This window comes from Cynocephalus volans, chromosome 15 (genome assembly GCF_027409185.1).
Source record: "Cynocephalus volans isolate mCynVol1 chromosome 15, mCynVol1.pri, whole genome shotgun sequence".
In the NCBI taxonomy this organism is placed as follows: Eukaryota; Metazoa; Chordata; class Mammalia; order Dermoptera; family Cynocephalidae; genus Cynocephalus; species Cynocephalus volans.
Genome location: NC_084474.1, coordinates 53,059,759 through 53,074,712, shown reverse-complemented (window position 1 = coordinate 53,074,712; position 14,954 = coordinate 53,059,759). Strand labels below are relative to the sequence as shown.

At 31.7% G+C, this 14,954-nt stretch overlaps 1 protein-coding gene across 37 annotated transcripts in view; it reads left to right on the top strand.

Moving 5' to 3' along the window:
- Positions 1 to 14,954, top strand: part of RIMS2 (regulating synaptic membrane exocytosis 2) — a 637,189-nt gene that overhangs the window by 347,813 nt on the left and 274,422 nt on the right. For 31 of the 37 annotated variants that reach the window (XM_063079161.1, XM_063079141.1, XM_063079151.1 and 28 more), the window contains 3 exons: positions 6,623 to 6,753; positions 12,070 to 12,241; positions 14,433 to 14,586. In XM_063079161.1, the coding sequence (XP_062935231.1) occupies positions 6,623 to 6,753; positions 12,070 to 12,241; positions 14,433 to 14,586 (457 nt within the window). Of the gene's footprint in view, positions 1 to 2,942; positions 2,991 to 6,622; positions 6,754 to 12,069; positions 12,242 to 14,432; positions 14,587 to 14,954 lie in introns of all 37 variants that reach the window. The other 6 variants (XM_063079157.1, XM_063079142.1, XM_063079143.1 and 3 more) reach the window with 1 other exon arrangement.

Below are 14,954 nucleotides of genomic sequence, written 5' to 3'. Positions count from 1 at the left end.
TCTCTCCATGCTTGACTTGTGCTGCTGCTTGTTATTCTAGGGCATAACTATGAAACTGCCATTAATGTATTAAATGAGAGATTCAGCATGAGCTGAGGTTTATGCCACCTCGTCTGTATTTTAGCCTTTTCAGTGGCAGCACTCACTTATTTTGATTCCTTTTTTTATTTGTGTACTTCCAGAATTTAGCAGTTTCTTCCTTCAGAGGATTACTTTTATAATTCTGAATATTTAAAATTAATTTATAGTGTTTGTCTAATTTTTTGATAGGGCGATAAAATAAAATATAGTTTTCAATTTTTTTAGAAGTGAGAAAAGGCTCAAATTCTTTCTTTCTAGAGGGCTGCATTTCACAATGGGTTCTAGTGACAGTCATATTTTATTTCACTTTAGCATCTGTGGTTGATTAATGGTTGCAATGTTTCCCTAGGTTACTCTGTTTTAATATTTTTCTGACTTCATTTTCAGTAAGTATTGTAAATTATCCATTTTATATGCCCATTTAAAGGGTGTAAATAACTTAAGAATAGGTATGTGTCCTTTATATCTCATTAGAATCTTCTTAAAAAAGCTTTCTGGAAATAGAAGTTTTGTCTTTAAGCTTCTATCTTTTACACTTCATTGTCATAACTTTATTATTCTAGAAGCACTGCATAAAAGGAATGTCCTAAAGGTAGCAGCGCAGTAAATAGTAAGAAGTTACATTAGAAATGCAAAATAAATTATGGTGTACAAATTCAAATTCTTCATTTGTATGAAGCCTAAATCATTATAGATATTATCAGATCTTTCATGCTTAAAGTAAATGAATTAATATTAATTGCAAATTACAATGAGACACATAGTACTTCACCATTCCTATATGAAATATCTGGAATCTATAGGGACATAAAGCAGTTTAGTGGTTGACACATGATAGGGAGATTGAGGAGTGTGGAATTATTACTTAAAGTACAGGGTGTTCTGGAGTGATGAAAAGTTTTTAAACTAGAGGGAGTGGTGATTTCCCAGCATTATAAATGCACTAATTGCCATTGAAATGTACACTTTCAAATGGTTAATTATATATTTTGTGAATTTCACATCAATCAAAACCAAAACAAAAATATGTTTTTATAGCTGCATTTAATGTATTAATTCAGGGGTGATAATTAGGTTCAAATTGGCATATATTTTAGAAGGTTGATTTCACAAGTCTGTGAGTTGCTTGTTTGAGGTCATTTTAGAAGATGGAAAAATGTTCTCTTTAAAGGATTAATGTATTTGAAAGTGCTAATCCTTTTAAAGTAAATCTTTTATTTTATGAAATAATACTTGCAAAAATATTGTGTTACTTTGATATGTGTTGTCTAAAACAGAACAGGTGGATGGCACGGAAAATAAAATCTATTTCTAGAGTACTTTGTTAGTCCCTGTCTTCAATACGCCAATTAATCTATGAATTTTGTATATACCCTCTCCCATTTGCTAAAGAATTATCCACCTAAGGATATACAGACAGACACCAGTAACGCATTCCATACATAAACATCTTTCTTCCTTTTGGAATAATTCCACACAAAAAGGAAGATAGCTTAAATTTGAGACTACCTTGGTTTTTGAAGAGAGAGAGAAAGATGATTCTTGATTGAATGACAGTTTGCTTTTAAGGTCTGCTTTCCTTTGGATTTTAGATATTATGTCTTGAACAGTGTCTGTCCAGTGATAGTTGACTTGAGCAACAGTCCTCCAGTACTCATTATCTGTTCCTATGAAGCAGTGGAAAAGACAGAAGCCTTTAACTATTTGTGACTTTGAAGCAGACAAGAGAGACATCCATAAGAAGTGTAAGGAATGGAATGGAATCTTTTAGGAAGCAGAATTAAATGCCTTGAAACTCATTCCCAAACTCAGAGATATGCATCTGATTTTTTTCCTGATTTAACTGTTAGAATGAGTGAGTAAAGGCACAACATTTTGATAATTGTGTTGTCTCTTGGAAATTGTTTCAAAATGAAAACAAAAAAATCAGAAGAGTAAAGAAATTTCATTTTATTCTGAGAATTTGAAATAGAAATCGGCTCTATTTTCTGCTTTTACGTAACTTGCTTTTTTGTTTTTGAGTATGGGCAAGTGTATCCTAGCCCTTTTTTATGTCTCTGTTTCCTCATCTACAAGTTGGGGATAATAACAATTATCTCCTAGAGTTGTTGGGAATGTCACGAGGTAACAAACTTGCAGTAAACTGTCAATAAAAGCTTGGAGAAATATAAAGAACTGTATAAATAAAAAGAAATGAGATATTGTCATTAATCGGTGTGATTAACCATAAACAGTGTTTTCTCCAGTGGTTTGTAGTAAATGTGTGCAGATTCTTCAAGTATGAATCAACTAATTAATACAGTGCATTCTAGCACACTTGTATCTTAATGTGTAATTATTTTAAGAAATTCTAAAGCCAACTTGGCTAATGTTTTTTGGACTTTGGTTAGACATATCATTTTGGATAAGTCACACAATTACTTTTACAGATGGCTTTTCACTAGTAATTATATAATACACTTTCATCTAACTTATTTTTGGACTATGCTTTTTTCTGTGTAATGTTTAAGGGTAAAATCTGCAATTTCTTGAGTCTTGGGTTGTGCTTACAATCATTCTTTCAGAATATAAGAGCCCAGATATATTATTTTACATTCAGTCTTAATTCCTGTTATGTTGACTACATTTTGAAAATCTGATTAGCCAAATTCTAATATTTTGTATAGTTTGAATGTATTTTAGCACTTAGCAATATTAATTTTCATTACATTGAGGTACTTAATTTAGATACATTTTGTTATAGAAAAATTATATTTAAGGGGTAGTTGTATGTGTTTGTTTTTACTTTTGGTCTTTTAGTTCCAGCGTGTTGTCCTTTTTGGTTTTGTTTTATTGCTTTTTTCTTTAATTTTGCTTACCAGAGCCAAAGCCTTAGTAGAAGAACAACGCCTTTTGTTCCTAGGGTTCAGGTAAAGGCCTTGTCTGCCTGATAGAAACTAAAGTTGTGTTTTAACCCTTACTTGTATGTTTTTGGAAAATGCATAGTAGGAAAACTTTTTTTGGTATGTTGCTCCAAACCATATTATTTGACTTTCAAATCATTTTATGAGCCAGCTTGTAAAATTATGCATGGGGATTAGAATACTGAAAAAAAATTTAAAGAGACAATCTTTGTTATTAATTGCGTATGGTGAACTAAATACTAAAACTTATAGGTTTCAAAATGGCATTTAATGTAGATTTAATGTAGATTCCACTTGTACATGTAGCATTTACAGAAATAGCTAATTTAATACCATTGCTATTTTACTTTATTATACTAAGGTTGCTGTCTCTTTAAATCATTCATTATATCACTTAACATCTACATTCTCTTGCATTTTCCAAGCAATATATCCTTGAGGAGATTGGCAAATAAATTTGTACCTTATTTAAAATATGAATTTTATGCATATTATAATAAGCTTTGACTTCTGGACAGTTTATTCTCTTGAAAGAACAAAATTACAATCCAAATAAAATTTTGTGTTTATTTTGTTTATATTTTGCCATTGTAATTCCATTGTAATACTTGGGTACAAGTTGTTTGCCTCTTTCCATTAGGAAACCCTTATATGGTAAAGTAATGTTAATATAATTTTTTAAAAAGTAATATTATGCTTTCCTTGCTTTGCTGCATGTTTTAAAAGAAATATTTGTTGGTTTTGAATATTACCTATTTTTAAAAAATTTTAAAAATTAATGGGCCGGGCCCGTGGCGCACTCGGGAGAGTGCGGTGCTGGGAGCGCGGTGACGCTCCTGCCGCGGGTTCGAATCCTATATAGGAATGGCCGGTGCACTCACAGTGCACTCACTGGCTGAGTGCCGGTCACGAAAAAGACAAAAAATAAATAAATAAATAAATTAAAGTTATTCTGGTTAATATTATACAATATAAAATATTTACCTGTGCTGCTCAGGTTCTACTTAGAAAAATTAAAAATGGTTACATGATAAAGCTAGAATGATAGTTATATAAAAACAATTAAAATGGTACCAAGATTTTTATTAATGGAATTGAGATAAAACAAGAAATATGACAGGACTAGAATTAAGGATGCTTTTGTTACATTTTGGGGAATCAACAGCTGTACTTTACCATTTGTTTTAAAAGCACAGATAAGAAATTTAGAAATGTGATATAAAAAATCTATCTAATGAAATGACTATTTTTATGACATGAACTGGATATCTATTAAAAACTTCAATGCAAGTTCTTTGATTTAAGGGAAATTAGGGGTATTAATCAAACACTTAGTTTAAGGCAGTTTATTAAACAGTGTTATTTTGACCAAATAATCAGTAAAATAAAATGTGTCTGTTTTATATCTAAATGATTTTAATATTCTTATACTTCTAAAGCATAATTTAATAAAGTATAAAAATATTATTGCAAAAATATGAAAGACATATGCCTAATATTTGTTTGTATGAGAAATGAATAATATTAGTAAGTGATAGTTTTTGTTTTTCCATGACATAAGGAAATCTGAAAAGAATACTCTTTATCAGGCTTTTGAAATATATATCTCAAATGTTTAGCTCTAATGAATTTAATGGAGCAAAAATATTGCCTATGCAGATGGCAACAAAGTGCTTAATCTCAAACCCTCAAAAAAACTCACAGAAATCAATAATTTGCTCCAATAATTTTAAGCTTAGCCTGATGATAATAATTATTGTTTCTTAAATGTGAAGTTTATTGGAAAAATTGTTTAGCTTTTCAGAATCTTTTCCCCTTTGAGGTGCCTAATTCATGTCATAATCTTTAGAGAAGGATTTTTAATATCTCGGAAAAAATAAAGCCATAAACTTTTATTACTGATGAAAGTGGAGAATATCGTAGAAATTAATCTGGTCTTGGTTACACATTTTAGAGGATCTATGATTCTATCTATAACATCTCTTTCATTCCATATACAATGAGACACTCCTACATTTTTCTTTTTTTGTTTTCCTTTCATGTCTTTTGCCAGAAGAATAGTTTTCTCTCTTTTTCTCTCTCTCTTTATCTGTATCTATGTTCTAATAATGTTAGGCAAGCAAATATTTGAGCTTTTTTCCTTTCGAATATTCGAGACTTCTTTCTTCAGATTACTTATCCCTTAGTCTAAAGCAGTGGTTCTCAAACTTTAATACACATGAGAATCACTTGGAGGTCTTGTTAAAATTCAAATTCCAGGACCTCATTCTGATTCAGTAAGTGAGAGGTGGGCCCCAGGAATTTTATACTTTTAATGAACAAACCAGATAATACTGATGCAGGAGATTTCTTAACCACAGTTTGAGAAACACTTGTCTAGGGTCTATTTTTCTACTTAGCAGCTCTATTAGAAAACATTTTATTATAATAGCACGATAATACCCTTTACTAAACATAAACACTTCACACAGCATAAATATTAGTAATCACAATTTTTAAAATTTGTATATTTCTTATTCTTATTCCTATAAGAGGGCTAATAATTTCATTCGGGAAAAAAATGGATAGAAATAATTTTATATACTCTTTTGGGCTGTCACTCCATGTCTTCTGACTCAAGAATTGCTCAGTCTCTCATTCTCTAGGATATGAAGTGAGGGACTCAACAAAGACATGTTGAAATTGGAGCTGAACTGCCAGTGTTTTATGTATAACAAGAATTTATTTTTACCTGTTATTCACAAGTTCTGAATTTTGGGTTCCTTTCAGTTTCTAGGTAGTGTTCAGAAATGTACAGAGTTCTGAACCAAGATGTGGATCAGAGCTATAGTTATCATACATCCCAACATAGTAGAACAAATAGCTAAGTGTGAAGGTATGAGCTATGGGTGCGGGAGGTAATAACTGTTAAATCAAGTTAATTCAGCAGCTGGATGTGAAGTTCCAATTCCTAATTATGGCACAGGGAAATTATCCACATTTTCTTATCTCAAATAATAAAATGTACTCTTATTATTCTAAGGATATGATTCATTTGCTTCACAAAAGAAAAAGAGACTTTATGCATGTATAAGAAAAATTTTAAAAGATGAATTTATTATAGTGTTAAGTACATATAGAAGAACTCTATTGGCTAAAGCTGCTAGTAAATCTCCAGTGCCTATATAATCTTTGAAATGTCTTTTGCTATGGAATAGCATCAAAAATTTACTCTGAATGCCATATAAACAATTTATTATCTACTCAATTCGTTTTGAGCACTTATTCTGAACTCAGTATTGTAGGGGAACCAAAATGAACTACAGTGATTCTTGCATAAGAAAAGATACAAAGCAATCATTGTATGGAAAGTTCTTAATTATGATCATATAATTATTATGTGCATGTTAAGGAGCAATCACATTAGGAAAATAAAAAGCCCAGTGATTTATCAATGAAACTGAAATATCTGAATCATTCTTCTATTCATTGAAGTTATTATAGTATATCCTTTTATTTTAACTAATCACAATTTTCTAAGTAAAATTTAAACTCTGTGCTAATATTAGTATAAGAGAATGGGGTGAAGATTGGAAATATAAACATTATGATTTGACAGTAAATGCTTGACCTAATAAATGAATATTTTTGCTTTTCAGATCAAACTATGGTTTGACAAGGTTGGTCACCAATTAATAGTTACAATTTTGGGAGCAAAGGATCTTCCTTCTAGGGAAGATGGGAGGCCAAGGAACCCTTATGTTAAAATTTACTTTCTTCCCGACAGAAGGTAAGGATATGAAACAAAAATAAATGTTCTTGAAAATAAGTGGGAGGATGTTAACAGCAATGGGTGTTTCAATTTGGTGGTTTCTTTTCTTTTCTTTCTTTTTTTTTTTTTTTGGCGGCTGATTGTTATAGGGATCCAAACCCTTGACCTTGGCGTTGTAACAGTGTGCTCTAACCAACTGACCTACTGGGCCAGCCCCAAGTGATTTAATTCTGTATCACTTATTTTTCTGTATCATACCAGTCAGATACTCATGAATTTTAACAGAGACATAATGATTCTTAGGATTCAAATAGTGACAATAAATATTTGAGATTATTTTAAAACATATTAAATGCTTATTTTATATATTATTTTACTGAATATTTATTTTAGGCATGTGTGGATTATTTCTTAAATAATATATGTTTTCATTTATCAAAATCATTAATAATTATGCCTCTTAAAATGAATTTTTTTTTTCCCCACTGGTAATGGGATCGCAACCCTCAGCACGGTGTGGTCCGCACCACACTCAGCCAGTGAGTGCACTGGCCAGCCCTATATAGGATCCGAACCCACGGCCTCGGTGCTACCAGCACCACACTTTCCTGAGTGAGCCATAGGGCTGGCCCTTACAATGAAATTTTTAACACGAACTACAAATTCAAAAATCTGGAAATGGTACTAAAAATTATTAATCATATTCCTCTACAATTTTTACCTCCTTTTACAAGGATATTACTTCTCTCTATTCTATAAAAAACAAGTGTGTTTTATATTTCATCACCCCATATCATCAAGGAAACTTTACCACTGGGCCTGGAATCAGCTTCTTCAAGCATTATTTGTTTTGTATCTATTCTAATCAACATAAACGGTATTGTTTCATCCTGGTTTAAATAGAGGAATTAGGATTGGAGAAATATCAAAAATAATCTAATCACTTTTAATGTCAAGCATATAAAAATAAGAGATTATTCAATAGGCATCATGACAAAATAAGAAAGTAATGGCACCAATTACTCTTTCTCCAGTAGTCTGTATCCCTGCCTTCCAACACAGAGTGCTTTCAGGCCTGGTCATTTTTTCACAGGTTGGAAGTGATCAGGCACAGATGTGATCTTAAACATGTTTACACACTTTTGGACTGTCATTTACTTAGTTACTTAGTTCAAGTAGAAAGTCATCAGGGTTAAGCTGGGTGCAAAGGTATCATCTGAACAATCATCTCAGCAAAGAATAAAAGAAAGGAAATAGACAATTAACAAAAGCCTTATATTTTGTTTGACACATATTTTGAAGTGAAAGTTGTGAAACAGATTCTTCAACATGTCAAGGTGCCACAACATCTAAAGTTATTAACTGTTTGCCATATAATTTTATTTTATGAAGTTTGTTTGGAGAGAATTGTTCTCTAACAACTTAGGTTGTCTTTTGGAGAGAGATACATGTGAGCTGTAAGAAAGGAAAAGGACTTCTATATTTAGAGCTGTTAAATAAAGTCTAAACTTCAGGTGAATGACAGATATCACAGCTAAATTACCTACCATTCTGACAGTCAAGTCACTTGGCTTCTTACAGCACACGTGGTTTACTAGTTGGAATGCCATGTAAAAACCTACAGGAAATGCTGGATTCCCAGTTATGCTTATGCACATAGGTGACTTAAGCTTCTACTTACTCAAAGCTTTGAAGAGAAACACTTATCTTTTAAGATGATGAAAGTCTCTCAAATTACTGAATTTCTTTCTTGATTGGCTATTGTTGTTTAGTTTTATTTTATTTTACATAGCCTCTCTCCGTGCTTTCTAAGCAGATAGAACTAAAATGGAAGGGAGGCTCTCCTTAACCAATCCTTTATATTCCAGATATAGTTTATGTTTTTTCAACACCAAAGAATGAGAAACCTTTGAATATTTTCTTCTCAGATTATGTCTCAGCTGAGTTCCTTGTCAATTATCAGGAGTTTGAAGAATATGTAGGTAAATTTTGTAGCTTACTTTGTTGTTTGGGTTGTGTCAGGGTTTTATCTCTATTATGAAAAGAATTCTCTGCTTAAGTAAGAAAGTTAAATTATCATATCAACAAATTATTTATTTGTTTCTGCTGTTGACACAGTTTTTACACATGAATAAAGGACTATTTGTGCTTTTAGTATGAATTTTTTCATTCTCTTGGCAATTTTTCTGGGAGAAGTACTTGAACAGGAAAATCTAGAAAACAATTGTTGCCTTTTTATTGAGATGGCTTCCTGGAGGGGTAGGTGAGGCTACATATAAGAGATCTAGTCTAGAATGTAAGTTAAGCCATTTGAAAAATTATTTTCTAGATAATATTCTCTAAAAAGTAACTGGGCATGCTACACACTCTTTTTTGTACCTTAAAGTTGGTTACCAGTTAAAATATATTTCTTTTTTTTGTTTACTGTTTTGAATAAAAACATCAAATCTTTGCATGCTGTTAATATGTTAAATGAAAACCAAAAGTACCAGTAACATGAAAATAAATTTTACTTAAAAAATAAAGTTAACTACATTGACTACAATTTAATTATGCTTTTAGATACCAATTATTTATTTTAGACGATTTAAAAAATATCTCTATAACATGCTTATTGATCTTAGTTTTTAAATAGTCTTTTCAGTGTGTGACATACAGCATGATCTGATTCTGAAGGCTTTGGTTATCTTACTGGAGATAAAAGTCCTGTCAGGCTCAGTTCTTTCTTAGGTTAATGAAAAATCAGAAACCCAAATCAGCAGCAGTAGTAAAGCTTTAGGAGCATAGGAAATACAAGAAGGAAGAAACACTTCAAGAGAGAAGTGGGCCATTCCCTCAAGCAGTGAAGGCACTTACTGCAAGTTCATAGCTGTTTTATTCTACTAATTTTGCATATGCATTTGTAAGCTTGATTGACACCTTTGATTGACATTTGGGGTTATATAACCTCTTTTCTAATGCGCATGTCCTCACCTATAACTCAGTCTGTTATAATGGTATGTATTTATGGATTACATATATATAATCATTAATGAGCATTAGCACGTTCAAAGGTTACTTAAGATCTTAGAATTTTTCCCTTCTGCCCATCTGGAAAGTCCCTGGCAAGCCCTGTGGTTAGATTATGGAGTCTTTCTTCTATTATGTTATCTACAAAGGGGTGGGTATGGGCTGAGTATGAGTGGTCAGTTTTCCATACCCCACCTGCTCATGACTACCTACCTACCTAACAGTTATACTTCTAGAAAAAAAAAATCATGGGCTGACCTCGTGGCTCACTCGGGAGAGTGCTGCGCTGGGAGCGCAGTACCGGCCGCGGGTTCAGATCCTATATAGGGATCCTATATAGGGATGGCCGGTGCGCTCAGAGAGCGGTGCGGGCGACCCCGAGCCAAGGGTTGCGATCCCCTTACCGGTCACAAAAAAAAAAAAAAAAAAAAAAATCATTTATTTTTAAACTTGCTGAAGATAAGGATATTTTTCATGCTTCTTTTTATGAATTTTGTGTGTGGGTACACAGTAAATTGCCTTGTTAAATTGTAATTGTATATGTTGGGTTTGTAAGGAACTTCAGAGATTATCTAGTCCTCCTCCTACTCAACACAGAAATTCTTTCTAAAATAGTTGTTCTTTGAGAACTTTTTTCAGTCCTTAAGAGGAAGTTCATGGTTTATTCTTCTATTCCTTTTCAGATTTCCGTAGAAACCATTTTTGAATTCGACAACAAGGTTCCTATTAAATACCTTCTTCTTAACCTCTGTGGAAGGAACTTTATCTTTTGACAGGGTCTCAGAATTCATTCTTTCATTGATGGAATATAAGAAGATGCTTAATAAATATTTGTTAAAATTTTATAGGAGAGGGAGGGAGAGAAAGAAATCACAAATCACAGTCCTCGTTATTATTCCTGTTAATTAGTTGGTTATTCCTATATACATTCTCACTTCTTTTTCACATATAGAGATAAAATCTCCTACATGGATCTGCAAAGTTACTGTCGTACCAAGGCCTTCAAAATTAATAAAGATAGATTGCATGTTGTCTTTTCCATGTGTATTAACAAAATTCATTATCAGTTAGTGTGTTTAAAGGTGGCTTCCTGCTACTTTAAATATATGTGCTCTGGAAACATGTAATACCTCTTGATTAATAAAGTCAAATCTATTTTAAACATTAAAATCTCTAGGAGAGGTTGGATAGCTTCCCCATTTCAGAGACACTGTACCCCTTCTTTGTTCTTGGTCCTCCCTATTTCCCAGCACACTTAGAACTGTGCTGTGCTAAGAGAATATGTAGCAGTTAATATTGTTCTAATTGGACTTCATTGTCTGTTCTCTTCTCACTTTGAATAGGCTCTCCTAAATAGCTTAAAGTTTACTTCCTAGATGATTTTTTTTTATTTCTACCCAGTCATTGATCTTCTCTAATAAACTAGAGTAAAGATCTCCAAACAGGATGGATTTATCCTAGGGGATATGTAGACAATCAAAGTTCAGGAAGAAATAATTGTATTTAAAAATTTTTTCTCATTTTAATTTCTGTTTTTGTATATCTCCCTATGTACATGATATATTAGTACAGCAGTATGGTAGTACATGTTATAATTCATCAATATATGTGCATATAATGAGATGCACAGTCAAAAACATTCTCTTGATACAGATATGCTATCTAAAACAGTATGAAAACCTCTGAACTGAAAGCTCCATCTATTAAGATGATTATCTTGTATTTCCAGCCCACATTATAGTGGATACATCACATAGAAATAATTTTACAGTGATTTTAAAGACCTGATATATGTCAAATAAGTAAATATGTATTTCTTGTATGTAAAAAAGTAACTTCATGAATGTGAGTTACAATTGCTCATTAGCTAAACTATATAGACATGAAGTTGTAAACATGATAACTTACTTTTCATTTTGTTCAATAAGACTTCTATAGTTCAAGTGAATAGTACATGTAATATTACAGATTAATTACCATATTGAAGGTTTCCAATACGGCAATATGTTAAAAAATTTTGGAGTTAAGATTCTCCAGTCTGGTTTTATTTAGATTTTGAGAAAGATTGTTTTCAATTATATATCACTGGAAAAATTTAAGATTTATTGAAATATTGATATTATTAAATCTACTCATAAAGGATGATATAATTATGTACCTTATAAATTTTAATAGTAATTTTAAAGATCATAATGTTTGCAGTGTATGATAAATTCATGATAAAACTTCACTTGACTTCTCTTCTGAGATATTTTATATTAATAAATTTTAGTTAAAAACTTTAAAGTTTTATATAAGTTCGTATATTCTTATTTTTTTCCATAGTGATAAAAACAAGAGAAGAACTAAAACAGTAAAGAAAACATTGGAACCCAAATGGAACCAAACTTTCATTTATTCTCCGGTCCACCGAAGAGAATTTCGGGAACGAATGCTGGAGATTACCCTTTGGGATCAAGCTAGAGTTCGAGAGGAAGAAAGTGAATTCTTAGGAGAGGTATCAGGAGTTATTTTAAAGTTTCCACTATTCATGTCACCCTAAATACTTTTATGTATATGACTATTGGTAAAACTTATATTTCTAATATTTGAAAGGATAAGCATAATTTATTTAATGAGATAAATTTAGCTATTGCTTTCAGACAAAATCTATTGATACCAAAGAAAACGATGGCTCTGAATACTCTATGACAATTCTTTACCTGCTAATTCTTATTATAGAAATCTCAGCATTGAATGATAAAAGTTTGATTTCTATTTCACAAATATATTGCTTTGGTTTTTAGTGTTATGTGTATCTTGTCAGTTTACTGAACCAACTGTACCACTAGTAATTAGTTCAATCATTTATTCATGGATTATTTTTTAAATCCTGTAATGTACCAGGTACTGTGCTAAGGACTGAGGCTTCAAAGTTGAATAACACTTATTACTTACTTCAAGGAATGTACAATTTACTGATGTTACAGACAAATGAATAGCAATTGTAATAGAGCATACCAGTTGCTATAATGAGGAAAATGCAGTAGGAATACATAATTGCTGAGCAGGGGAGAGGAGGTGGTTGAGGAAAGTCTCCACAAAGAGAGTGGAATTTAGCAAAGTCAAGGGGAATGAAATCCTGCAGATGGAATAACAAGACATCGGGGGTGGGGAATCTTGGGCACCTGCATTGAAATTGGAAGGGGAAGTGGTAAGAAATGACACTTAAGGTTTAAACTGACACCAGATCACATTCCTTAATAGAGTTTATTAAGAAATTCGGATTTATTCTGTGAATAATGGGAAGTAATGATAGATTATAAGAAAAGAGTGGTTCGATTACATTGATACTTGAGAAAAATACTTCCAGCTGTAACGTGGAAAATGAACTGGAGAGGGGCCAGATGGGACGTAGTTCTCCAGCTGTTAGCGTGCTAAGTTACCCACTTCCAACCTTTTTCAGTGTAATTGGTTTTCCTGAGTATTTTAAATGATTACCATGAGAAAAACAATAATTCATAGAAATATTAGATTGAATGTTGTCAGCTAAGGAAACAAAGAGTTTGATAAACCTATAAACCATTTGGGAAGAAGGGTAACAGGGACTCTGGAGCCAGCCACCTGTGTCTACATTCCTGGCAATACCGTTTCCTAACCTTGTGTCCTTGAGCAAATTATTTAACCTATCTGTGCTTCAGTTTGCTCTTCAGTCAATTGGAAATAATACCAGCATGCAACTCAGGGTTAATACTAGGGTTAAACAAGTGTGTTGTATTTGTGTAAACGTTTGGAACAGTATTCCTGTGAAAGTAACTAGTGAAAATTTAGAAAAAGTGAAATAATTTAGCTGTTTTGCTTCTTTACCTCCTGTAGCTAAATGGTAATTTGTCTTTACATAGCAGTTCTTGTAAACACAAGTACAAACACTTATACTTGCACAACACCCTAAAAAAGAAAAGTCATTTATTTCTGCAGACTGATTAAAGTTTTAAATATTCATACTATAAAATTCATATTTATAATATAGTTTACATTAAAATCTATTCTTTTTTCCCCTTTCCTGTTTAGAATCCTTAGTTATAGCACTATATGATGAATAAAGTTTTAAATAAGACAGACTGATTCGTATTATACCTCTTTTACTTACGAGCTGGTGTGACCTTAAATGAGTTCTTTTAACCTTTTTTTGCCTTGGTATACTTAACTATAAAAATTAAATAGTAAGAACAAACTAGTAGTTTTTTTAATGATGGTTAAGATAAATAACATATGGCATGGTTCTTAATATACAGTAGGCACCTCAAATTCGTTTTTTTATCCCCATTTAAGAATTCTTGTAAAGGTTAAATTAGTGACTGCAAATGAGAATGTTTTTTAAATTATAAACTGAAATTAGTTTTTGTTACAGACTTTTAAAATAAAAAGTGTTATTTCTGTAATGGTAAATTTAACAGGCTCTAGGAGTTGGGTGGTCAAGGGCAACAAAAATGTCTTACATATTTAAAACTATAAAATCACTAAGAAGTTATAAAAATTTATCTTTTATTTAGTTATTGTCAAAACATGTTGATAATTTTGCAACATCTAAACAACTTTTCAATCTAACAGCATTACTATTATTATTATTATAAAAGTTATAAGATCATTTAAGAGAATTTTCTTATTATCGGTATATAATAACAGCCTTTTGTCTGTTGGATTTGTAGATTTTAATTGAATTAGAAACAGCATTATTAGATGATGAGCCACACTGGTATAAACTTCAGACCCATGATGTCTCTTCATTGCCACTTCCCCACCCTTCTCCATATATGCCACGAAGACATCTCCATGGAGAGAGCCCAACACGGAGATTGCAAAGTAAGTTTTAAGTAAAATTTATGATACTGTTATTAAATTTTTTTAATCGTGAGTAGTATATCTGACATAGAATTTGAAGATACCATTATGAGTACTAACAGGCATTTCTCTTTTATTCTACTAATGTGGTTGATTGCATTGATTTTCAAATGTTAAAGTAATCTTGCACTCCTGGAATAAACTCAGCTAGCTCGTGGTGTATTACTATTTTATCTATCTCTAGATTTTGTTTGTTAATATAATCAGTAGAATTTTTGCATCTATATCCACACATGAGAGAGAGAAAGACTTTATTTTATTTTCCTGTTTTTATAATATCCTTGTTAGTTTTTGTTGTTAGTGTTATATTGGCTTAATTAGGAGAGTCA